This window comes from Mesoplodon mirus (assembly GCF_964341445.2).
Source record: "Mesoplodon mirus genome assembly, chromosome: 5".
Classification (NCBI taxonomy): domain Eukaryota; kingdom Metazoa; phylum Chordata; class Mammalia; order Artiodactyla; family Ziphiidae; genus Mesoplodon; species Mesoplodon mirus.
The window spans coordinates 93099370-93124144 of record NC_138980.1 but is presented as its reverse complement, the minus strand read 5'-3'; the positions used below and the strand labels follow the sequence as shown (position 1 = coordinate 93124144).

Here is a 24775-nt window from a genome sequence, read left to right as displayed (position 1 = left end):
AAATTAATAAATTTCTTGGCTGTACAAACCTTAGTATAACATATATTACATCTATGATGATGTATTTATTAGTAATTTCTCTACTATCTGTGGTCTCATCTGGGACAGAACCCAAATCTTATTCTTTATTAAATCCAGCAAGTACCTGGCTCACATTAGACAGTTAAAAATATTGATTAAATATCATTACCCCATCCTCACAATCTAATCCTCACTGTAGTCTTGGTCCTTTCTCTTAGAACAGTTTCCCTTCTCTCCAATCCCAGACTCCTCCCCTACACCTATCCTACCCCCCAGCTCCCACTCTCCCTATAGCTAGAAAACTTCTGTATGTCCTTCAGGTCTGAACTACCTCTGGAATCCTTTTCTCACCCTGCATAGCCTCCAGAATAAATTACCTGCCCTTTCTAGGAGCTCCCAGGCCATTCTCTAATATCTCTATCACAGCGTTTAGCACACTGTGTTGATTGTTGTCTGTCTACTCATACCAAGAGAAACCCCATGAGTGCAGAGGCCATGTCTGGTTTACTACTGGGTGCCCAGCACATAGTGGCCATTCCATAATATTTACTGAATAAATAAATGAATGGATATATTTGTTAGAATGCATCCTCTCCATTAATTAAATGAAGTATATTACTAATTTAACATATATATTATAGAAAATTAATGAAATTTTCACCATTCTTCTTACACCTACTGTCCTTACCTCTATGCTACCTGAAAACAGCTCCCAAGAAAATTCACTCCTCCATCCAGCCAGTCACTAGACTTTCACACAAGGACATGTTCTGAACACAGGCATTTAACCCTAAATTATATCAAAATGAAAATGTATAAATATCATATTTAGGTCAAAGCTTGAGGCTTCATAATAAAGCAAATGATAGGAAATTCTAGTGGCTGAAGCAGTTCCTTTCTAAGGGGTAGGGATGCTCATAAGAACTCATGTGTATTTAACAGACAAGGAGGGATTCCCATCAGGAAGGCCACACATGGTTGTGCAAGTTGGTTCTGTAACAACCCCGAAGAGTACTTCTTGCATAAACTAAACCATGAGTAGCACTCCCTGGAGGGGTATCACAAAGCTGTTGTGGTAAAGCTCTAGTCTTGAGGAGTGACTATGGGAAAATCCACAGTTTATGGCAGACGGGAGGTAATTGATTCTCTCCCCTTCTGGGGAGAATGGGAGATGGAAAAAAAAGTTAATTATCAGCCATTCTTTTCCATCATCTTTGTAACAACTCCCTTCCTTTAACAACTGGAGAAAACCAAGCAGGTGCAGCACACAGAGGATGCACTAATTACATTTGTGTTGGCTGATGGATGTACCACAGAATCCACATTTAGAGAGCAACGCAGAGGATAATGCAATGGTAGCCGAAGTTCTCAACTTACACTGACACAATAGTCCTTCTTTTCCCCTTCTCTCATACTCTATTTAACAATGTTCAGAAAGTATAGTTCAAGAAACCATTTCAATTAAAATTTTAGTAAGTAGATTATGTAACTTAATCATGAGTTGGAAAAATTCATATTCTAAGGAAATATCATATGAAAACTTATTTTAAGAACCAATTAATAATAACGCCCTGAATATTTTAATCTATTTTCACATTTTATTTGACCCTGGTGCATAACAGGTATCCAATAAATAAAAAGGTGAGGAGGGATATTCCATCTTTCATCCTTTAAAAATATGATGAGTTTGTGTATCTTGGCAATGTTCAAAATAATTGAATGGAGAAAGTCGTTGGAATTTTTGCATCAATATAGTTTTTCTGGATCTTAATAATTATGATCATTAAGGTATCTTCTTGTAATACATCTTTTTTATTTTGTCCTATCTGTTCTGTTCATGCCCTATTTTGTAAACATTTTCAAAATTCAGCTTCTAACACCAGCTACTTTGAGAACTTAAAACTTCTTGCTGCAACATTATAGAAAGAAGGTACTTTCTGAAAAATAACTATACTATTTGAGGTACTAACCATCTAAGAAAAATTTCAATCCAAAATTACAAAAAGTCAACAATTTTTTAGAATTGTTTTTTGTTGTTTTGTCTCATGTTTTGAATTGACCTTTTCAAATGTCTTTACCACAACTTTTTGTCAGCTGAAAACATCTCGTGCAAGTTGGTGATCTACAGTCTATCAAAAATATGTTTTCTCTTGAAATTCTGGGAAGACAGAAACCACAACAAAGTAGTCTTTCAGTCTTCCCAAATATCCCCATAAGAATAGACAGAGAAACTAGGACTAAAAAACCAAAACCTCGCTGACAGTATCTATAGCAAAACCAGATGACAAGGTATCTCCATGAAGCTAAAATATGAGTGATTGAGGACAAACTAATGACAATTTGCAAGAGCCACATGGTATTAGCATTTATGTAAGAAGAAGCAAAGGAAGCAACAGAGCATGTGATGGAACTAAGAATAGGAGAACACTCAAATCTCTAAAATCTCCAAATCTTTGGGAGCAGGATGGACCAGTATAAGAAGAAAGCTGAGGGCTTTTTGGTATGCAAATTTCTGAGAAGTGCGAGGACTACACCCACAGTAAGGTTTGAAGAGACCAATGCAGTCAAGGCCCTGTGAACTCATGAAATTAATATCTAAAGCCTCTTTGGGGGGAAAAAAACCTGTGTTTAGGAGAAACTTCTGGAAAGAGACTTTAGTAATCAGAGTAGAGATGGTAGAGGAAAGGGAATGATGTTCCAGATAGAGAAGAGATCTCAGAAAGTATGAGGTCCAATTTTTGAATGCTTCATGAAAGTAACCAGAAAGTTGAGAGCCATGAAACTAGAATAGATATCGTGACCTACCACTCAGTCAAAAGGTTAAGAAAACAAATTTAACTGAGATGTGGCTCAGTTAATTACTATACAAAAGGATTATAAGAGGACAGAAAATAAGGAGTAGAATAGGGTCCCCTTAGGCAATGAAAGCATGTCGGGAGGATATGCCCACAAAATAGATGAAATTATAACTTAATATTGCAAAATAAGCTAAAATTAAGAAAATCATAGTAAAAAGAACAATGTAAATCAAAAGTAGAAAAACTTAAAGTATGCTTGTTTTACAATATTAGTTTCAGGTGTACAACATAGTGATTAAATATTTTTATAGATTATACTCCACTTAAAGTTATTACAAAACAATGGCTATATTTACCTGTGCTGTTCAATATATCCTTGTTGCTTATCTGTTTTATACATAGTAGTTTGTGTCTTAATCCCTTACCCTTATCGTGCCCCTCCCTTCTCACCTCTCCCCACTGGTAACCACTTGTTTGTTCCTTTTGTGAATCTGTTTCTGTTTTGTTATATACATTAGTTTGTTTTATTTTTTAGATTTCACATATAAGTGATAGCATAGAGTATTTGTCTTTCTCTGTCTGACTTATTTCACAAAGCATAATTCTCTCTAGGTTCATTCACATTGTTGCAAATGGCAGAATTTCATTCTTTTTTTTTTTAAATTATTACAAATATTTATTAAAAAGTGCAATTCAGGGCTTCCCTGGTGGCGCAGTGGTTGAGAGTCTGCCTGCCGATGCAGGGGACATGGGTTCGTGCCCCAGTCCGGGAGGATCCCACATGCCACGGAGCAGCTGGGCCCGTGAGCCATGGCCGCTGAGCCTACGCATCTGGAGCCTGTGCTCTGCAACGGGAGAGGCCACAACAGTGAGAGGCCCGTGTACCGCAAAAAAAAAAAAGTGCAATTCAAAGTTTAGACAAGTACATCATTGCAAACCACACACACACAAAGGGAAAACAAATGCCCAACACAAACAAAAAAATAAGGTACAAGCAAAACAAGAAAAAAAAAGTTAGCGTGCTAAGGAATGGACCCCAAGAGATGAGGAGACAGAAGTCAAAGCTAGAACTCTACCCAGATGTTGCTGTGCTTCCCAAGTGCAAAAGAAGATGGAGAGGAGAGACCTGCAGCCTCTACCACTAAGTGCTGGCTCTGGGTTCAGCTGCTACTTCAATATTAGGTTTTCATCAGGGAGGTTATAAAAGTATCCTATATACATGTGTACACTGGAGGCATTTTATAAATCATCAGAAGCTTGAAGTGTATAGTGTCTCAGCAGTTTTAGCTACTAAAGCCCAATTAAAGCATCTGTCGTTTAAATTTGGATTGGTTTAGTTATTTGAATGGATGATAAAATCAAATTGTGAATGAAAATGGCTGAGTAATATTCCATTATTATATATACCACATCTTTATCCATTCATTGTTGATGGGAACTTAGGTTGCTTCCATATCTTGGCCATTGTAAATAATTTCGCTGTGAACATTGGGGTGCATGTAACTTTTTTTTTTTTTTTTTGCGGTACGTGGGCCTCTCACCGTTGTTGCCTCTCCCGTTGCGGAGCACAGGCTCTGGAAGCGCAGGCTCAGCGGCCATGGCTCACGGGCCCAGCTGCTCCGCGGCATGTGGGATCTTCCCGGACCGGGGCACGAACCCGTGTCCCCTGCATCAGCAGGCAGACTCTCAACCACTGCACCACCAGGGAAGCCCGCATGTAACTTTTTGAATTAGTGTTTTCGTTTTCTTTGGATATATACCCAGGAGTGAAATTGCTGGATCATATGGTATTTCTATTTTCAGTTTTTTGAAGAACCTTTTTACTGTTTTTCAGTATGGTTGCACCAATTTACATTCCCACCAACAGTGCACAAGAGTTCCCTTTTTCCCACATCCTTGCCAACATTTGTTATTTGTGGGTTTTTTTATGATAGCCATTCTGAAAAGTGTGAAGTGATATTTCACTATGATTCTGATTTGCATTTCTCTGATGATCAGTGATGTTAAGCATCTTTATATGAGCCTGTTGGCCATCTGTAGGTTTTCTTTGGGTAAATGTCTATTCTAGTCTTCTGCCCATTTTTTAATCAGCTTGCTTGTTTTTCTGATATTGACTTGTATGAGCTCTTTATATATGTTAGATATTAATTCCTTATTGTTCATATCATTTACAGACATTTTCTCCCATTCAGTAGGTTGTCTTTTCATTTTGTCAGTGGTTTCCTTTGCAATGCAAAAACTTTTAAATTTAATTAGGTCCCATTTTCTTACTTTGGCTTTTACTTCTTTTGCTTAGGAGACAGATCTGATAAAATATTGCTATGATTTATGTCAAAGAGTATTCTGCTTACAATCTCTTCTAGGAGTTTTATGGTTTCAGGTCTTACATTTACGTCTTTAATCCATTTTGAGTTTATTTTTGTATATGGCATGAAGAAATGTTCTAATTTCATTCTTTTACAAGTAGCTGTACAGTTTTCCCAGTACCACTTATTGAAGGGACTGTCTTTTCTCCATTGTATATTCTTGCCTCTTTTGTCATATATTAATTGACTATAAGTGTGTAGGTTTATTTCTGGGCTCTCTATTCTGTTCCATTGATCTATGTATCTGTTTTTGTACCAGTTCCATGCTGTTTTGATTAATGTAGCTTTGTAGTATAGTCTGAAGACAGGGAGAGTGATACCTCCAGCTTTGTTCTTTTTTCTCAAGATTGCTTTAGAAACTTGGGGGTTTTTATTGTTCCATATAAATTTTAGGATTATTTATTCTAGTTCTGTGGAAAATGTCATGGGTAGTTTGATAGGGATTGCATTAAATCTGTAGATTGCTTTGGGTAGTATGGAAGTTTTAACAATATTAATTCTTCCAATCCAAGAACATGAGATGTCTTTTCATTTCTTTGTATCACCTTCAATTTCCTTCATCAGTGTTTCATAGTTTTCAGAGTATAGGTCTTTCACTTCCTTGGTTAAGTTTATTCCTAGGCATTTTATTCTTTTTGACACAATTTTAAACAGGATTGTTTTCTTCCTTTCTCTTTCTGGTAGTTCATTATTAGTGTATTGAAAAGCAATAGATTTCTGTATATTAATCTTGCATCTTGCAACTTGCCTGAATTCATTTATTAGTTCTTATAGTTTTTTTGTAGAGACTTTAGAATTTTCTATATTATAGTATCATGTCATCTGCAGACAGTTACAGTTTTACCTCTTCCCTCCCAATTTGGATGATTTTACTTCTTTTTCTTGTTGGATTTCTGTGGCTAAGACTTACAATACTGTGTTAAATAGAAGTGGAGAGCATGGACATCCTTGTCTTGTTCCTGATTTTAGAGGAAAGGCTTTTAGCTTTTCACTGTTGAGTATGTTGTTAGCTATGGGTTTGTCTTAAATGGCCTTTATTATTTTGAGATATGTTCCTTCTATACCCAGTTTGATGAGAGTTTTTATCATGAATGGATGTTGAATTTTGTCAAATGCTTTTTCTGCATCTATTGGGATGATCATGTGATTTTTATCCTTCCTTTTATTAATGTGGTGCATCACATTGATTGATATGCAAATATTGAACTATTCTTGCATCCTTGGAATAAATCCCGCTTGATCATAATGTATGATCCTTTTTTATATATTGTTGAATTTGGTTTGCTAATATTTCATTGAGGATTTTTGCATCTATATTCATCAGAGATATTGGCCCATAATTTTCTTTTTTTTGTATTGTCTTTGGCGTTTTGGTATCAGGGTAATGGTGGCCTCAGAGAATAAATTTTGGAGTTTTCCCTCCTCTTAAATTTTTTGGAATAGTCTTAGAAGGGTAGCTATTAATTCTCTTTTATATGTTTGCTAGAATTCCCCTGTGAAGCTGTCTGCTCCTGGACTTATGTTTGCTGGGAGTTTTTTTTTTAATTACAAATTCAATTTCAATACTACTGATCAGTCTGTTCAGATTGTCTGTTTCTTCCTGATTTAGTCTTGACAGGTTGAATGTTTCTAGAAAATTTTCTATCTCTTCTAGGTTGTCAAATTTGTTGTCATTTAACTGTTCACGGTATTCTCTTATGATTTTTTTTTGTATCTCTGTGGTATTTGTTGTTATTTCTCTTCTTTCATTTCTTGTTTTGTTTATTTGGGTCCATAAAGTAGAAAACCTCTTATATGTGTGTAATTGCATACCCCAAAGAAGAAAACCAAAGCAATGGAAGAAAATAAATATGAAACATTCTAACTCAGGAAAATTCTTGAAATTAAAAAGGAAAGACTTTAATTTCAAAGAATAATTTCTTGCCCAAATCTATACAAAAAGAGCAAGCCATTTATTTGGAAAAGAAAAGCAGATGAGAGAGAGTGAGTGAGGGAATGGGAGATAGGAGCTACAGGTAAAAAGAGAATAAAAGACATATCAACCAATCAATTGCATGGACCTTATTTGGATATTGATTCAAAAAAACAAACAAATTTTAACATGTTCAATACAATTAGAAAGTTGAAACTGCATATTTGATAATATTAAGGAATTGTAATTTATAGACATAATGGCATTGTAGTTATGATTTTTAAAAGGTCCTTTATTTTTAGAGATACCTCCTTAAATATCTATAAATGAAATTATATGATGTGTGATATTTGCTTTAAAATAATAAAGGAGGAGGGGAAGTAATTAATTAGATAGATAAAACAACATTGGCCATGAATTTATAATTGCTGAAGCAGTGTGACAGTTAAATGGGATGGTTCATGGTATATTCTCTACTTGGTATATGTTTAAAATGATTTGCAATACAAAGTTTAAAAAGAATTTTTTGTCCTCAATAGGATGGAAACTTCAAGCCTAGGCAAAATAAATGTTTTCCATTTTCCTAAATAAACCTAAAGACTTGTAGAGTGCCAACTTATGGAAATCTTTCCCCTCGTGTCATGGTAGCCTGCTGCAATTGTTTAGATAAATCTTCTTTAACGTTAATTTAACTTCTTTTAACATCTACTCAACCAGATGCATGTGTCTGAGAAGGATTTCATGGTTTTTTTTTTAGGATTGTGGAAAAGGGATATTATAGTGAACGAGATGCTGCAGATGCTGTCAAACAAATCCTGGAGGCAGTTGCTGTAAGTATGAAGTGACAGCAATAGTGTAACTCTGGGTAATGTCTTCCTTTTACAGAATCATCATTTAGGAAGTGTATATCTGTGACAAGCCATAAAATTTACAGAAAAACAGTATGAAATATTTACTAGAAAATGTTGAACAAATATTGATAACTCAAATATTGAACAAATATTGATAACTCAAATATTGATAACTCAAATGTTGAACAAATATTGCTAACTCAAACTCTGAAAGATGCAGTCCTCATATGTAATACCATAAGTTTGTAAAAATCATTTCCGTTCTATTATTATGAATCAGATCAGACTTTGGTGCCTATAGTTGTTCTTTTCTCTCTCTTTCCATTTATTTAGTTTATCTCTTTATTGTTTTTGTTGTTTGGTAAGGAAGTGGAAAAATGTTCAAGGAGATAAATATAGACCTTAGAGCATAGAGATTATTAATTTTTCTTTCAAGAGTAGAAATGAGTAAATTAGGAGAAAAATTCTGACAATTTTATTTTTTTTTAAGGGAGAAGTATGTTAACATTTTAAACTGGAATAAAGTTTTGTAAGTTAATGATGGAAACATGGACACACATTTACCAAAAAATATATATATATAATTTTGAGAAGTTGGTTTGTATTGAATTAATAAGGAAATATTTGCCTAAATAAAACGGACTCGACTGGTGCAAATCTTCCTATAGATTAGTGGTGTCTAGTATGTCCTGGGACACTTTGGTGATTTATTTATTGAATATAAATCCAGAACAAATTATTCTCTGAACAAACAGGATGGGGCCCAATATTTATTAGGATCAGTTAAAGAGACAAATCTATAAAATATACCCAGAATTAATATATATTCTATTAATCAGAGTCAGTTATATAACTAAAATCATTAGTCAATATCTTGAGTAGCCACAGTGACACAAGTACATGTCCTATGAATTTTACCTACAACCAAAACAAGAAGGAGAGAAAGAGGAAGGAAGGAAGGAAGGAAGAAGGGAGGGATGGAGGACTCTTGATACCTAACAAGCTTATGTACCAATTGTGAATGGAAAAAAAAAATCCAGTCTTCACAATCTTTGCATAGGGCTGCTAGAAATAGAAGATCTGTGATCTAACAAAATCCATTATTGAGATATCAATGCCAAGTTCGTATGGCTTTATAACCCAGACTTTCCAAATTATTTTTTCCTATAAAATGTTTTGATCTTTTTGCTATGGTGGGGGATTAAAAGTTTGAATTTGGGGTGGATAAAAGCTGGAGAAGATGCCATGGAATTTTACTTTAAGTACACAATGCAGTTCCTGATTATATGAATTTTGAATATCAAATTCATCTTTTCACCACACCTAAAATAACCACTCCATTCCAGATTTTTCATCAGATACAATATATTTACCATCTTGGCTTCCTAAGCTTGCCAACTTGGGGATCGTTTTTAACTTTTCCATCACCTTCTCTCCTCACATCCACCTTCCCAACTTCAGTTGAATCTCTCTTCAAGTATCCATGAACATAATCCCACTCCCTATGTCATGCTATGACTATTTCTAGCATGACTTTAAAAAACACTTCTGGTTGCTTCCAATTCCTATCTCTAAATATACATCTGTATATGTCTATCAATCCTCCTTTGCAGTCACTGTTTTCATTTTGTCCCTTTTGAGTTCAGTAATGGTAGTTTTATGCCTTTCTTAAATACTCATTTTAAATCTTCTTTTTTCACTACTGTGTTCCATAGATTATCTGTTCAAGTAAACTTGCTGGCAGTGGCCCACTATCACTTTCCTCAAATCAGGCAGGCAGCTGGTATAGCAGTTAAGAGTACTTTGGGGGCTTCCCTGGTAGCACAGTGGTTGAGAATCTGCCTGCCAATGCAGGGGACACGGGTTCGAGCCCTGGTCTGGGAAGATCCCACATGCTGCGGAGCAGCTGGGCCCGTGAGCCACAACTACTGAGCCTGCACGTCTGGAGCCTGTGCTCCGCAACAAGAGAGGCCGCGATAGTGAGAGGCCTGCGCACCGTGATGAAGAGTGGCCCCCGCTTGCCGCAACTAGAGAAAGCCCTCGCACAGAAACGAAGACCCAACACAGCCAAAAATAAATTAATTAATTTAAAAAAAAAGTACTTTGGGAGTCAAACAGAGCTGGGTTCCGTTTCTAGATGTGCGAGCTTGGGTCTATCACTAAATACCTCTGAGCCTCAGTTTCCGCATGTAAAATAGGCATAATATTCAACCTAACAGGGTTGTGGAAAAGACTGAATGAGATAAGGTATGGAAATCATAGCAATCTACAAAAAAGAGGGAAAAGAGGATAAGCAACTTCAGACTCCGAATATTCATTTAAAGATGTATTACAGGGCCTCCCTGGTGGCGCAGTGGTTGAGAGTCCGCCTGCCGATGCAGGGGATACGGGTTCGTGCCCCGGTCTGGGAGGATCCCATATGCCGCGGAGCGGCTGGGCCCGTGAGCCATGGCCGCTGGGCCTGCGCGTCCGGAGCCTGTGCTCCGCAACGGGAGAGGCCACAGCAGTGAGAGGCCCGCATACCGCAAAAAAAAAAAAAAAAAAAAAAAGATGTATTACATCTTATAAATCTATATATACATATACACTCCACAGCTGAGTACTAAAATAAAAGACAAATGACAATGGTAGGTGCTCAAAAATATTTGCTGAATAAATAAATGAAAATTTATCAAAATAGAAATAACCACTATTCTATATTTTGTCTTTCTAGATGATGTCACATTTACTGAAACATTCTTATAATCATTTTTCTACTCAATTCATATGAAACAAAACTATGTAATTTGCTCCCATTCATAAGATTCTTTTCTACTCCCTTACTATCATTTAATTCTTTTCCTTTCATTCAAAACTTACCTTCTTCAATATGTTTTTTCTGGTTGCCTCCATCCATTTAGGTCAGCTCTTGACTCTTTTGGCTTATCACAGTGGGCATGCTTCAATTTAGTGATACCTCGGGTGGCTGACTGGGAGAAGTCTCATTCAGTGAATGAGAAATGGATACTTTCAGCATCAGGATTTTCCACCTGTTGGAGTTACATCAATTGAGGGATAAAAGAGCCACCAATAGAGTTGGAGATTGAGGTGCTCCACATAGAACACAGGGACTAGAGTTCCTAGAACTCTATTTCAGGTCTGCAAAGATGGATTGGTTAGTCTACTGCTAATCTTAAATTTAAAACAAAAACTGTGTTATTTTACCTACTCATAAAGCTCTACAAAGCTCCAGTTTAGGAAGCAGGTTACCGCATTCAAGTCAAACATTCTTTGAAAGATGTTTTATAAAAATCAGAGTTTCTCTGATTGCTGCCCCTAAGGGTTAACTTAGAGAAAAAAATTAAAGTAATTTCCCTCAGTGTTTCGCAGGTAGAAAGCAAACAATTTAAAACTTGTGAGAAGTAGCTGACATTTATGAAATAGTTTATTGTCAACTACGTGGCTATAGATACTTATAAAAATAAGACAGTTGGGAACTCAAAGTAATCAGTGATATATCTCACATTTCCTCTGAATCGCACACTTTTAAGACTGTATCTAGGCTGGTTTTTGAAAGCACAGAAGTAGAAAACTTAAAGATTAAAAATTTCTTGGGAAATATGTTGCAGGCATGACACCCCTTAAGCAACAAATCTTGTAATCCTTCTCTTCCTCCCCATTTCATCCCTATTCTTGCCTGAAATATTTCACACTATTTGACTGTAATCTTGCTCCTTCTGCATTTTAGCTTTAAATAACATTTTTTGTTTGTTTGTTTTGGTTTTTTTTTTGCGGTACGCGGACCTCTCACTGCCGTGGCCTCTTCCGTTGCGGAGCACAGGCTCCGGACGCGCAGGCTCAGCGGCCATGGCTCACGGGCCCAGCCGCTCCGCGGCACGTGGGATCTTCCTGGACTGGGGCACGAACCCGTGTCCCCTGCATCGGCAGGCGGACTCTCAACCACTGCGCCACCAGGGAAGCCCCTAAATAACATTTTTGAAAGCTTTTAAAATGAATATGAAAGATGTTTCCCCCTTTGCGTTTGAATTCATTCAATTAGTCTTTAAGTGCGGATCTTTAAGCCTTCTTGAGTAGTCTGTCTTCCTGAAATGAATTCAAGGTTGTCCCAAGTTAAACGGTCTAGTCAGTCTGGACATTCAGGAAGGGTCATCGTGTCATGTGTCATAAAGCATAAGGCCAAACCTTAAAGCCCTCCTTTTCCATTTACTTGTAGAGACTACCAGGGAATGTTTCATCTCCTCTGGCAGCTCACTATTGCCACCACCCCTAGTTCTTTCCTTGTTATCATTGCTATCCTACTGTTCCTCTGTTTTCAAAAAAATAGCTGTCCTTCTCTTTTTTCCACCCCTAATGCTGCCTCCCCTCTTTTGCTAACCACAGTTCTCTTGGGCATGTATTAATTTCAAAGCCATAAACTTGGAGCCTGGAGAAACTTGTAATATGGGAGTATACACTGAACTTAATAACATAAAAGGAAATGGTTGAAAAAATATTAAATATGTTTGCTATCCCAACACAGATTTTTCTGTTCAAATCATTTTAAATATTATGGTGATGGGCGTGAAGAGTTGCAGACAAAAGCATCTAACCCTTTAAGGTTATGGAAAAAAATATGGTATCTGAACATCAAAGAAAAACAGGACATGGGCACAATTATAAGGATGCAGAAATAGTCGAAGCTCCTTTTGGTAAATTTTTAAAAATCTCTCATCTCCCCTAAAAAAAAAAATTTAGCCTATTAGAGAATCAATTGATAAAGAACTAATGACTAGATAGTGAAGAACTGGAAAGGCAAAAGGGGAACACTAAGCTAATGTACTGTAGAGGTAGCAGCTTCGAGAAGCAGCCTCCTCTTGGACTGGAGAAACCAAGTAAAGAAGTTGAGATTATTAAAATTTAGAAGTTTAAAGGAGGTGCTCTATAGACCTGTGTGAAAGTTCACTGCTTGGCTAGGCTGGTGTCTCTTTTCTGATGTCAGAGGCATTGCCCATGCAGCGGGCACTCAGACCTTTGAGAACGGTGTTCTGGCCAGCTAGTGCTGGTGTTACTGAAGAGGAACTCTGGGATTGGTTCTGTGAGCACTGGAAAAGTGCAAACTGGAATTAGCAACTGCTATCGGAATGATCTGCCACTGCAGGGTTAAAAAGTGGTTCAAAGATACATGGGAAGAAAAAGCAGAAAGACAGACTCAGAAGGGGAGCAAGTCCCTTCATCCACTTCAAGCCTTCCACTCTCTTCCTAGTGCCCTCTAATGGCAGAGCCAAACAGGAAGCCAGCAGAGGAAAAGTGTCGCTTGTAACTCAAGTCCCCACTTCACAAAGCAGACTATAGAAGGGCAGATGTAAAGTTGAGAGACAATAGCTTAATAAATGGTACTGGAAGTTCTTTGAAAACAAAAATCAATTCTCAAAATTTCTGTTTCTATTCATAGATTCTTTAAAGTCTTCATAGTCTTTACTAATGTGTGTGAAATGGTTCTAGAGGTCAATGAATTCAAAACAAGTGCAGCAGCATTAAAAAAATTACCATCTAGGGGCTTCCCTGGTGGCGCATTGGTTAAGAATCCACCTGCCAATGCAGGGGACACGGGTTTGAGCCCTGGTCCGGGAAGATCCCATATGCCGCGGAGCAACTAAGCCCGTGCGCCACAACTACTGAGCCCATGTGCCACAGCTACTGAAGTCCCCACGCCTAGAGCCCGAGCTCTGCAACAAGAGAAGCCACCTCAATGAGAAGCCTGCGCCCCGCAATGGAAAAGTAGCCCCCGCTCGCCACAACTAGAGAAAGCCTGCACGCAGCAATGAAGACCCAATGCAGCCAAAAATAAATAAATTTATTTTAAAAAATTACTATCTATATTTACTACCAAGTACTGTGCTTGATAACATTTATAGGTTTAATGGGCAGTATATATGTCATTCAACTTTACATTATTTGACACGTTTAAGCCTTCGTCCACCTGACCTCTTATTCCTGTTGACAGAACCAATCTACTTTTATAAAGATGGAAAAGGCTAAAACTTCTTCTCCCACCCTCCCTTGCAGCTAGTCAAGGGCATATGACCTGATCCTCACCAATGAGTTTTGATGGGCAGTCTGCTTGTGAGTTATTAGAAAAGTTTCCCTTTAATAAAAGGAGAACCAGGGGAGGAAAGGTCTTTTCTCTTTTTCACTGTCATATTGGAGTCTGCGTATGAAGCTGGGAACTGCTTTTGCTGTCTTATAATTATGAAGAGAAACATAACAATGTTGAAGAAGGCAGAGAAAAAAGTAGACATCATTGGAATTCTCCTGCTTGATATCTTATAGATGATAATGAGTTTCTCAAAATTTCTGCCACTTTAAATTGTATATCTTGTTACTTGAAGCAAAAAGATACTGAACTTCTTATTAAATAAGCCTTTGAGTATATACTAATAATGGTTCTGTGGTCAGGGCAAATTGTATAGTTTTCCGTCTATCTAAACATAACATGAAGGGCATACTCCTAGATAAAAAGATTCTGGTCCCTCACATTTCTAAAAACTGAATTTCACTGAACGTAAAACACACATCCACATACTGATAAATGAGGATTAAATATGATTTGAAGGGACACTGAGGTTTAAGGTCATTAACAATAAGCTTGCTTCTGACACTTGTTCTTTTTGTGTGTGAATATTGTTCCTGCTTGGGTCCACTTATTGTCAATAGAAAGATTCTTCTGAGGACTTAATTAAGCAATGAGAGACTAAGAAAAAAAATGGTGTGGGGGGTTGTTGTTTAAGTTTGTCGGTTCCTGTGGTATTTACATTTTTTGCTGGGGAGATTTTGTCTCTTGTTACTTCCATTTGAACGTTGATCTCTGGAGGGTGGATTTTAATGCAAGGCTCAGGCATTAAAACACTATAATGATAATTTTACCAGTAAAAAAGTAAAAATGGTTATACATTCTTACTAAGAATTGAGAGAATTGAGAACAAATAGTTCTGTTCATGTTCTAATTTTTTTATTTATAAACATAGAATAAAATAGATGAATGGCTTAGGCATAGCATAGATATTTTATCCAAAAAAAATTGGAGCAAAAAAAAATCTACATTCTGAAAATTATAGCTCAATATTAGGAACCTGGAGATCTAAAAATAATGCCTGGGAAGGAGGTTCCTTTCTCATTAAATGTTTCTGTACATCATTATCAACAGTGATATCAAAAGTTTATCAAATTCTAAGTGGCCTTCTCTCTTTTGATTCCAGGGAATCACAATAAATTCTAGAGTAAATATCTAGGAATTTTCCAAGTACTATATACAAAATATCATGTTAATTGTTACATTCTAAATGACTTGTTCTTTCTGTAAATGTTGAATGATGTCAGTAATTCAGTTCAACCATTAGCTGATTCTCTGGTATGTGCCAAAATCTTGGATACAGAGATTAAGAAGTTCATTAGTTTATAGAGCAGATAGACACATAAGGACATAGCTGTAAGATGACATATGTGCACCAATTGATGCATTTTGCAACTTCAAAGACATCAGGGAAGGTGAAACCTATTCAAAACATCTATAATGAAACTGAGTCAGAAAAATCTTGCCAGAGGATGTTATGTCTGTGTTGGGTTTTAAAAGAAAAATTGCTGTTTAGAAGGCAGCCAGTATGAAAAAAAGGGAATACCAGGAATACTCCTTTTCTCCCACAAATTTTTATAGAACATAATAGACCAAAGATGCAAAGGCATGAACTGCTGGTCTTTGGATATTGCTAGAAAGTAAAGTACACTTGGTGAGAACTGGAGTTTGAGCGAGAGGTATGGATCCTGTCCAGAGAAGCTTACATGAAAGAAGTTCCCATGTTTCTGTAGATGAGGAGACCCTGAAGGACTTTTGCTGCAGGACCATCATCCTTCATGGCAGCATGAAGTCCAAAAGCAGGGCAGCCAGTTAAGAGGTTATGAAAATGTCCAGTCAAGAGATGAAAAGCATCTAAAAGGACATGGTTTGTGATTCTATGAATGAAATATGCTAACAACTAAGCCCAGGATTCCCCTTGGGCCTTCACTGCCAATATTTATGAATGTTACATATGTGAAGACTTAGAGATTATGAGAAATAAACTAGAGTGGGGAACATGCATAGAAGAGGACTTAGAGGATTGATAAGAAATTCTCATCAAACTTTCTCACCTTTATTAACATTACGATGCATTCTCTTCTCCTCACCTCTCTGCCCACTTGCTCTCTGAGGCTTTACTCCATTCTCTTCCATACAGTCACACAGTTCCTCTAATGAACTTTTTCTTCAATTCCTATTTCCTTCACCTACATTTTTTTTCCTTTTATACTCTCTTTTGCCTCTCCTCTAGCTGAGAACAAATGATGAATAAAACAACATCAAAAAATAACAAACATTTTAAGAGACCAACCAAAGCCTCTAGCCCAGGATGACCATATTCCCTACACACAACATGCACTGTAGGTCCTGAGGAGAGCTACAGAAAGTAAACAAGAGACACAGTCCCTGCCTGGAAAGATTTAACAAGAAAAAGAGGGTAAAAAATAACATCTAAGTTATCTTTCTTAGAATGAAACACCTTGAGATTGAGATGAATGTCTTCACTATTGCAAAAGCCCATTGAAATGTCATACACATGAGTTTACTGTGTAGATATGACCTGATTCTTACTTGATGTCCTTGCATTACAGTCTTTAGAAGTTCATTCACAGCTGTTCTGTCAGGCTTCAGTTGCTAAAGGAATGAGATTCACAGAATCCTTGACTTTGGAGCAGGAGAATTGGATAACCTCAAGTAAGGGTAGGAAAAATTTTTCTAGTTAACAGCGGCAGTATTAAAAAAAAAAAGCACAAAAGAAAGAAAATGTAGTAAGAGATCTATCCACAGTTTCCTTATGAGGTCAGGAAAGGCACACATTGTTTCTGTTTCTATAGGTGACCTACAAAGACTTAATGTGAATAAAGAAAAAGAAAAAAGATGGGAATTCAATCTATAAGGGAATATGGTTTTAAGTAAAGTAATAAGTTTTAATTACATTTGAAAATGCTTATTCCAAGCAGGTGTGTATCAACCATGAGAGGAAGGATATTATCATATTATCATGATAACTTTTCTATTTTAAACAAACCTTACTCTAATTGGCAATTTGGCCTATTTTCTGTTCCTGTGATACAGTATTGCACATCTATGTATTCTGTTCCTCTGACCCTGAATGCTCTGAAAAGCTAAAATTCAGAAAAAGCTGAGCAAAGAATTCTACCACCCACAATGGGCTCTCTAGGAGGACAGTCTCTTCTTTACGTCAATACAGTTTATGTGTGACAATCTCTACCTATGGGTTGCAAAGGAATGACTCTAAGCTAAAAAGGTTCCTTTGACAATGATCCCCTTTTAGGAAAGAATTATTGTGTGGGAAATATCAAAGTGTTGTGGCTTGAAGGTGAGCAGTGATCCTTTCTTTGTATGTGTGCTTCTCTCCAAGGATGGTGGAGTAACTATGGTTAGATTCTAGCTAACTATTTCTATGTTGTTTTTTCATTGATTATTTATTGGAGCATGGGGATGGGACCATGAAATTTATTTCCTTGCTCTCTGGTAACAGTTGTCTGCCCCCAAACTGAAGTACTCTCTGCCTTGAGGAAATGAAGTCCTATTTTGTATTATAAGGATGAATGTGAATCTTCTTCTTATGATGTCTTTGACCCATAAAAAATGAATTTTTATTTTGGGAATGGTTAATTCAGAAGTAGTGTGGAAAAAATGAATAATCCTCTGAAAGAGTCAAGTAAATATTTTTTTTTATTTCTGGGTCAGAAGAAGAGCTTTCAGGCAACATAATAATATTCTGTTAACTTCATTCTTTGAACATGGACTTTTGATTTTAGTATTATTAAATAATTCAAGAACAAATTCTGTAAAAGTTTTACAAAGTATTTTGCCTGCCTCATAAATGAGAAATATACAATTCAATGAAGATGTCAAATTAACAAATATGTAGAGGCCTAGGTCATAGCTATAGATTGCACCAGTCATGGAAGCAGAAGGTTAACTTGGTTTTCTTGTTTTAGTCACTGTCTTTGGTCCCATCTCAAGTGTGTAGCTCCTGAATAAGGAGTGCTCACAAAAAATCCAGCTTACTCACTTTGGGTAAGATTCAGAGTTTCTCAATGGAAACAACAGGAACACTAGTTTCATTTGGGCAGGGCAGTTCTTTGTAGGTGTTTAGCATCACTGGCTATATTAACCTGTTCAGGCTGCTATAACAGAATACCACAGATTGGGTGGCTTAAAGAAAAAACATTTGTTTCCCACAGTTCCGGACGTTAAAAGTCCCAGAACAGAATGCCAGCATGGTCAGATTCTTAGTGAGGGCTCTATCCTAGGTTTTAGACTGCAGTCTTCTTACCGTGTCCTCACAAGGGAGAGAGAGCCAGCTCTGGTCTCTTCATCTTCTTATAAGGGCACTAATCCCATCACGAGGTCTCCACCCTCAAAACTACTTACTTCAAAAGGCTTCACCTCCAAATACCATCACATTGGGGATTAGGGCTTCAATGAATAGTATATATATTATGAATTCTGGGGGGACATAAACATTCAGTCCATACCACTAACCTCAATACAGTACACTGAATGCCTGAGGAGGCCAATACATTGCGACTACAAAAAAGAAAAAATTCTTTCACACAGTTTCCAATGCATCTAAGTGCAACTGTCCCCTTAATGTGTCTATTCTCTCCCTCTCTCTCTGTCTCTGTCTCTCTGTCTCTCTCTCTCTCCCCCTCTCTCTTACTTTCAACCTCTCTCCCTTCCTCCTTCCTTCTCTCCCTTCCTATCTTTATTTTGTAAATTCCAGAGAATCATCACCATCCAAAGATCTAAAGAAATGGAAACACCATTGCAATATATGCAGTGTTGGACACACTAACAATTCTTACTAACTTTTTTGCCTACTTTAAAGAAAAATTTCAGTAACCACCAGAGGTTTCAAAATGTTTTCTTTTTTTTTTTGATTTCTTTGCCATCCATCTTTTCAATCAACTTTATTGAAGTATAATTTACATATGATAAACTACATTTATTTTAAGTATGCCATTAGAAGAATTTTGACAATTTATAATTACCACAATGTGTAACTACCACCATATCCAGATACAGAACATTTCCTCACCCAAAAATGTTACTGTGGCTCTTTGTGGTCAACCCCATCTCACTCCCAGCCCTAGGGAACTGCTTACTTGCTTTCTATCCCAGTAGGTTACATTTTGCATTTTCTAGAATATCAAGTAAACAGAAATACACAAATGTGCTATTCTTTGGCTTCTTTGCTGCATAATAATATTTTTGAGATTCTTCCATGTTGTTGTGTTCGTTTCTCTTTATCACGGAGCAATATTCTGTCATATGGCTGTACTACAGTTTGTTTATTCACTCACTTCTTCTTTTTTTTTAAATTAGTTTCTGCTTTATATATATACAGTACCAAACGTAAGGTAGATAGATAGTGGGAAGCAGCCGCATAGCACAGGGAGATCAGCTCGGGGCTTGATGACCGCCTGGAAGGGTGGGATAGGGAGGGTGGGAGGGAGGGAGACGCAAGAGGGAAGGGATGTGGGAACAGATGTATATGTACGACTGATTCAAAATGTTTTCTTGACCTAGGACAAGAATACCCTTTCTCATTCCAGTGTTCCACTTTATCTTTCTGCCTTTTGTAAATGTAATTTAAGGCCCCTCTGCAATATCCTCTTTATTTTTGGCTCATGAAAGTAGTGTGAAATAATTCTAATGCATTTTACATGCCATATATTTAATATTAATCTTCTGTGATTTCTGACCTCAGTGTTTCCTCCCAATTATTTATTTTGCTTAAAGTTTACAGAGCCTGCTCTGCTTATTTTTTTCGAGGAAATGGTTCCCTACATTTCATCAATCCATAAAATTTTGCTGGAATGTCAGGGCTCTCCCTATTATGTTATAAACAGCTGGTGGATTAAATAGATAACTATCAATACTTATCTGTGCTCAGGACACATAAAAATAGTCAAAACTCAGATTTTATTAATAGAATGTTCCACGTGTTTTAAAAGCTATGTATAAGTTGCATTATTTTAGTGGCAAATGATGACCACCAAGAAAATGAATAGTATATATACATAATTTGGAATGTAGACAAGGAAGATTCACATTTAACTGTCCTTTGTTTTCTTTATGTCGCAGTATATGCTGAACCAAAAGTACACTAGTCCCCCTTATCTGAGGTTTTGCCTTCATTAGTTTCAGTTACCCGCAGTCAACCATGGACCAATAATATTAAGTGGAAAATTCCAGGAATAAACAATTTATAGTTTTAAATTGCACGCCATTCTGAGTAGCGTGATGAAATCTTGCACCGTCTGGCTCCATCCCGCACCTGATATGAATCATCCCTTTGTCTAGCATATCCCACTAGGTCATTTAGTTGCCATCTAGGTTATCAGATCGACTGTCACAGTATTGTGTGCTTATATTCAGGTAACCCTTATTTTACTTAGTGATGCCCCTTTAAAGCACAAGAATAGTGTTACTGGCAATTCAGATATGCCAAAGAGCTAAAAAGTGCCTCCTTTAAGTGAAAAGTTCAAAGTTCTTGGGTTAATAGAAAAAAAAGAAATCATGTGCTGAGGTTAGTAAGATCTATTAAGATCTATGGTAAGAATGAATCTTCTATGCATGAAATTGTGAAGAAGGAAAAAGAAATCTGTGCTAGTTTTGCTGTAACCCCTCAAACTGCAGAAGTTATGGCCACAGTGCATGATAAATGCTTAAGATGGAAAAGGCATTAAATTTTTACAACAAGATATTTTGAGAGAGGTAAAGTGATTAAAGAAACAGAATAGAGTTTCTACACACCAAAAAAAAAAAAAAAGATATTTTGAGAGAGAGATAGACACCACGTTCACATAACTTTTATTACAGTATATTGTTATAATTATCCTATTTTATTGTTAGGTATTGTTATTAATCTCTTACTTTGCCTAATTTGTACATTAAATTTTATCATAAATACGTATGTATAGAAAAAGCAGAGTATATATAGGGTTCAGTACTATTTACAGTTTCAGGCATCTGCTGGGAATATTGGAATGTATCCCCTGCAAATAAGAGGCAGGGGGTGTACTGTATAACTTTCAGCTCTAATTTTGATACAGCACACCTGCAAGTTGGAGATTATTGCATTGGCATCTCTGTAGTGATCAATTTTCTTCAGATTTATTTTGTGTTATTTAAAAGACTTTCTTTGAATGTTTAGGATCCATCTTGATTTTTAAGATAAAATCATACATCATATCACACCATTTCCCCCCTTAACCCTCCAGTGTCTCCCCATCACAGTCACCCTCTATGCATGGCCCTCAAAGTTCTGCCTGGAAAGGCCTTCTGCTGACCTCATGATCCTCTTCCCATGGGCCTTCATTCACAGCATTCCAATGACCTGTTTCGCCAACATGAGAAGCTCTAGTCCAGGGAATTTTGAGCTCTTGTTTGAAACTAGAATATAAATTACCTGGTGTTTTGAACCTCTTTCTACTATGTCCTACACTCAGAATGGTTCATGGTGTATATTGGGCATTCCATAAATATTTGTTGGATGACTTGACTGACCAAAGATTGTTTATTGCTTCATTCATTTATTCATTCATTCATTCATGCATTTACTCACCACCAAACAACTAAAAATATTTATTGAGCATATATTTAGACCCTAACACTATACATTCAATAAGAGAGCACATGACACGTGTGTGCCAAGAGTTTATATATTTATTTATTTATTTATTTGTTTTTAGCTGTGTTGGGTCTTCGTTTCTGTGCGAGGGCTTTCTGTAGTTGCGGCGAGCGGGGGCCACTCTTCATTGCGGTGCGCAGGTCTCTCACTATCGCGGCCTCTCTTGTTGCGGAGCGCAGGCTCCAGACGCGCAGGCTCAGTAGTTGTGGCTCACGGGCCCAGTTGCTCCGCGGCATGTGGGATCTTTCCAGACCAGGGCTCGAACCCGTGTCCCCTGCATTGGCAGGCAGATTCTCAACCACTGCGCCACCAGGGAAGCCCATGCCAAGAGTTTATATTCTTTAGTTTACCATTTGCTAACTGCAAAATACCCAGTGTATTCATTTTCTATTTCTAACAAATTACCACAAATTTAGCAACTCAGAACAACTAATTATCTCTCAGATCTGTAGGTCTAAGTCCAGGGGGCTCTACTGGGTTCTCTGCTTAGTGTCTCACAAAGTGGAAACTAAGCTGTTAGTTTTCCGGGTAATTACCTGGAAATTCTAGGGAAGAATCTGCTTCCAAACTCATTGAGCTTCCAAGCTCCTTCGCCAAATTCACATCCATGTGGTTGTGTGACCAACATCCCCGTTCCCTCACTGCTTGTCAGCCAGGGACTGCTTTCAGCTCCTAAAGACTGCCTCATTCCTTGGCACATGCCTCCCTCCAACTTCAAAGCTAAATTGTTTCAAATCCCTGACTTCCTTTTCTGCTGCCAGCCAGAGAAAACTCTCTGCTTTTCAAGGGTACATTTGATTTGATTAAACCTATCTGAATAACCTCCTTATTGTCATGTAAATTAATATAATCCTAGGAGTGCTGCCTCATCTATTCGTAGATTCCACCCACACTCAGAAGGGAGAGCATTTAATATAAGAGCTAAGTTCACATAGGGTTCATTCATAGAATTCTGCCTATTACACCCAGACCAACCAACTCTTACTAATCAAGGTGTGATGCATTCGTTTTCTAACATAATGTATTTACTCTAATCAACTCGAAATGTGGATTCTATGGGAAAGTAAATTAGGAATCCAAAGTTCAACATTCAAGGTTAAACTTGAATGTCATTGGTTTTCAGGCCTTTCAAAGACTCATTCACTGACAAGTATTTTCATTTGTTTTTTAATGTGTAGCACTTAATTTGTGTTCTCATGCTCTTCTATTATTCTCTCCTGGTGGTTTTTTTTTTTTTTTTTTCTTATGTTAGGAAATCAATTCTGCTACTTCGGAGTATTAACCACAACAAGTATTTTCAGAGGTTTTCGAAACTATTTGCCACATCTTAGAAAACAAGCTGAAACACAGATCAGTGATCAAAAAGAGGGAATGATGGCATGTGGCTGAGGCTATGTGTGGCATCTTGGCACACACACACAAAAAATGCAATATACTTACATACATTTGTTTTTTTTATGTTTCTCTCTAACTTATTTTTTTGCTTAACAATATGCCTTGGAAATTTTTTACATTTATGTATTAGTTTTCTATTGCTGCATCACAAATTACCACAAACTTGAACACTTAAAATAACACTATATATTATCTTACAATTTTGTAGGTCAAAAGTTAGGCATGGCGTGACTAGATTCTCACAATTCCAAAATTAAGGCATCATCAGGGCTGCACTTCTCTCTGGAGGCTCTGGAGAAGAATCCGCTTCCAAGCTCATTCAGTTCCTTGGAGGAATTCAGTTCCTTGTAGTTCCCTTGATACTTGGCCTTCTCCATCTTCTCACCTGCAATGGCACATCAAATCCTTCTGATGCTTTGAATCTATTTCACTGACTCTTCTGTCTTCCTCTTCTGCTTTTAAAAGCTCATACAGTTACATTGGGCCCATCTGGATAATCCAGGATAATCTCTGTATTTTAAGGCAACAGTAATTCGTAATCCTAACCACATATGCAAAGTCTCTTTGCCATGTTACATGGCATGTTCACAGTCCCAGAATTGGAGAATGGAGTCTTCTTTGGGAACATAATTCTGTCTACAATATTTTAATACATGTGGATCTTTTTCATTCTTTTAGTTGCCATGTGGTTTTTCATACTGTGAGCTCTGTAATTTATCCAGTTCCTACATGATTATTAAACTTTTTTCCAATTTAAAAAATTATACATAATATAGTAATAAATATCCTTGAGGCATATTATGCGCAAGTGAAAATATTTCCTTAAGATACATTCCAAGAAGTGGCTTCTATTAGACAATTAATATATTCATTTTACATTCTTTCATGGATGTGGCTAAATTTCAAGGCTTTACCAATCTACAATATTGCTAGTAGTTTGAATCTTCCTCTTTAACAGCATGTGTATCTGACCAATCCTCATCATTATATTCTTTTTTCTATTCTTTGCTCTGTTTTTCAGTGATTTATATGTGTTTTTATGTGTTTTTCTCTTGGTATGTAGGAGCTCTCTATATATTCAAATATTAATCTTGATCATATATGTATAATCTTATATATATCTTTATGTGTAATCCATATCATATAGACAGATGGATAGTAGAGTAAATGTTTTCTCCTAGTTTTGCTTTATGTTGTCTTACATAATTTTATCGTAGGGGATCAAATTTGTAAGGTTTTTTTTATCAGTTCTAAGATTTTATATTTTTTATATCTTTCTTAGGAAGTCCTATCATGTTTTCTCTCCCTCTCTTTCTTTCTCTCTCTATATATACTTAAAATCTCATGTAATTATTCTTAAAATACTTTTGTGGTCATTTTGTTTTGTTCTTGTCCTTTTCTTAGTTTAATAGCTCTTTAACCCACACTTATTATTGATCCGTCTTTGTTAGTGTAATCCACATTTGTTTGTTTGATAGCTCTTTACATGGAAATATTATTATTGTTTGTTATGTTAGTGAACTTGTGTGTGCATTTATATTTTTAGTTCTCTGGTGATTCCTTTTATAACTTTAAACAATATCGTTCAACCTCTATTTTATATTTTATTAAACTTAGGCACTATATATTTTCTCTCCATTGGGAAAAATAAGGAAATTAATATACATTCACT

General features: G+C 36.6%; 1 protein-coding gene across 1 annotated transcript in view; it reads left to right on the top strand.

The window, feature by feature from the left end:
• The window catches only part of CAMK4 (calcium/calmodulin dependent protein kinase IV), a gene marked incomplete at its 3' end in the record, with an annotated part of 231581 nt that overhangs the window by 162154 nt on the left and 44652 nt on the right, over window positions 1-24775 (top strand). The window contains exon 5 of the mRNA XM_082621912.1: window positions 7855-7927. Coding sequence (XP_082478038.1) covers window positions 7855-7927 — 73 coding nt within the window. The remainder of the gene's footprint in view (window positions 1-7854; window positions 7928-24775) is intronic.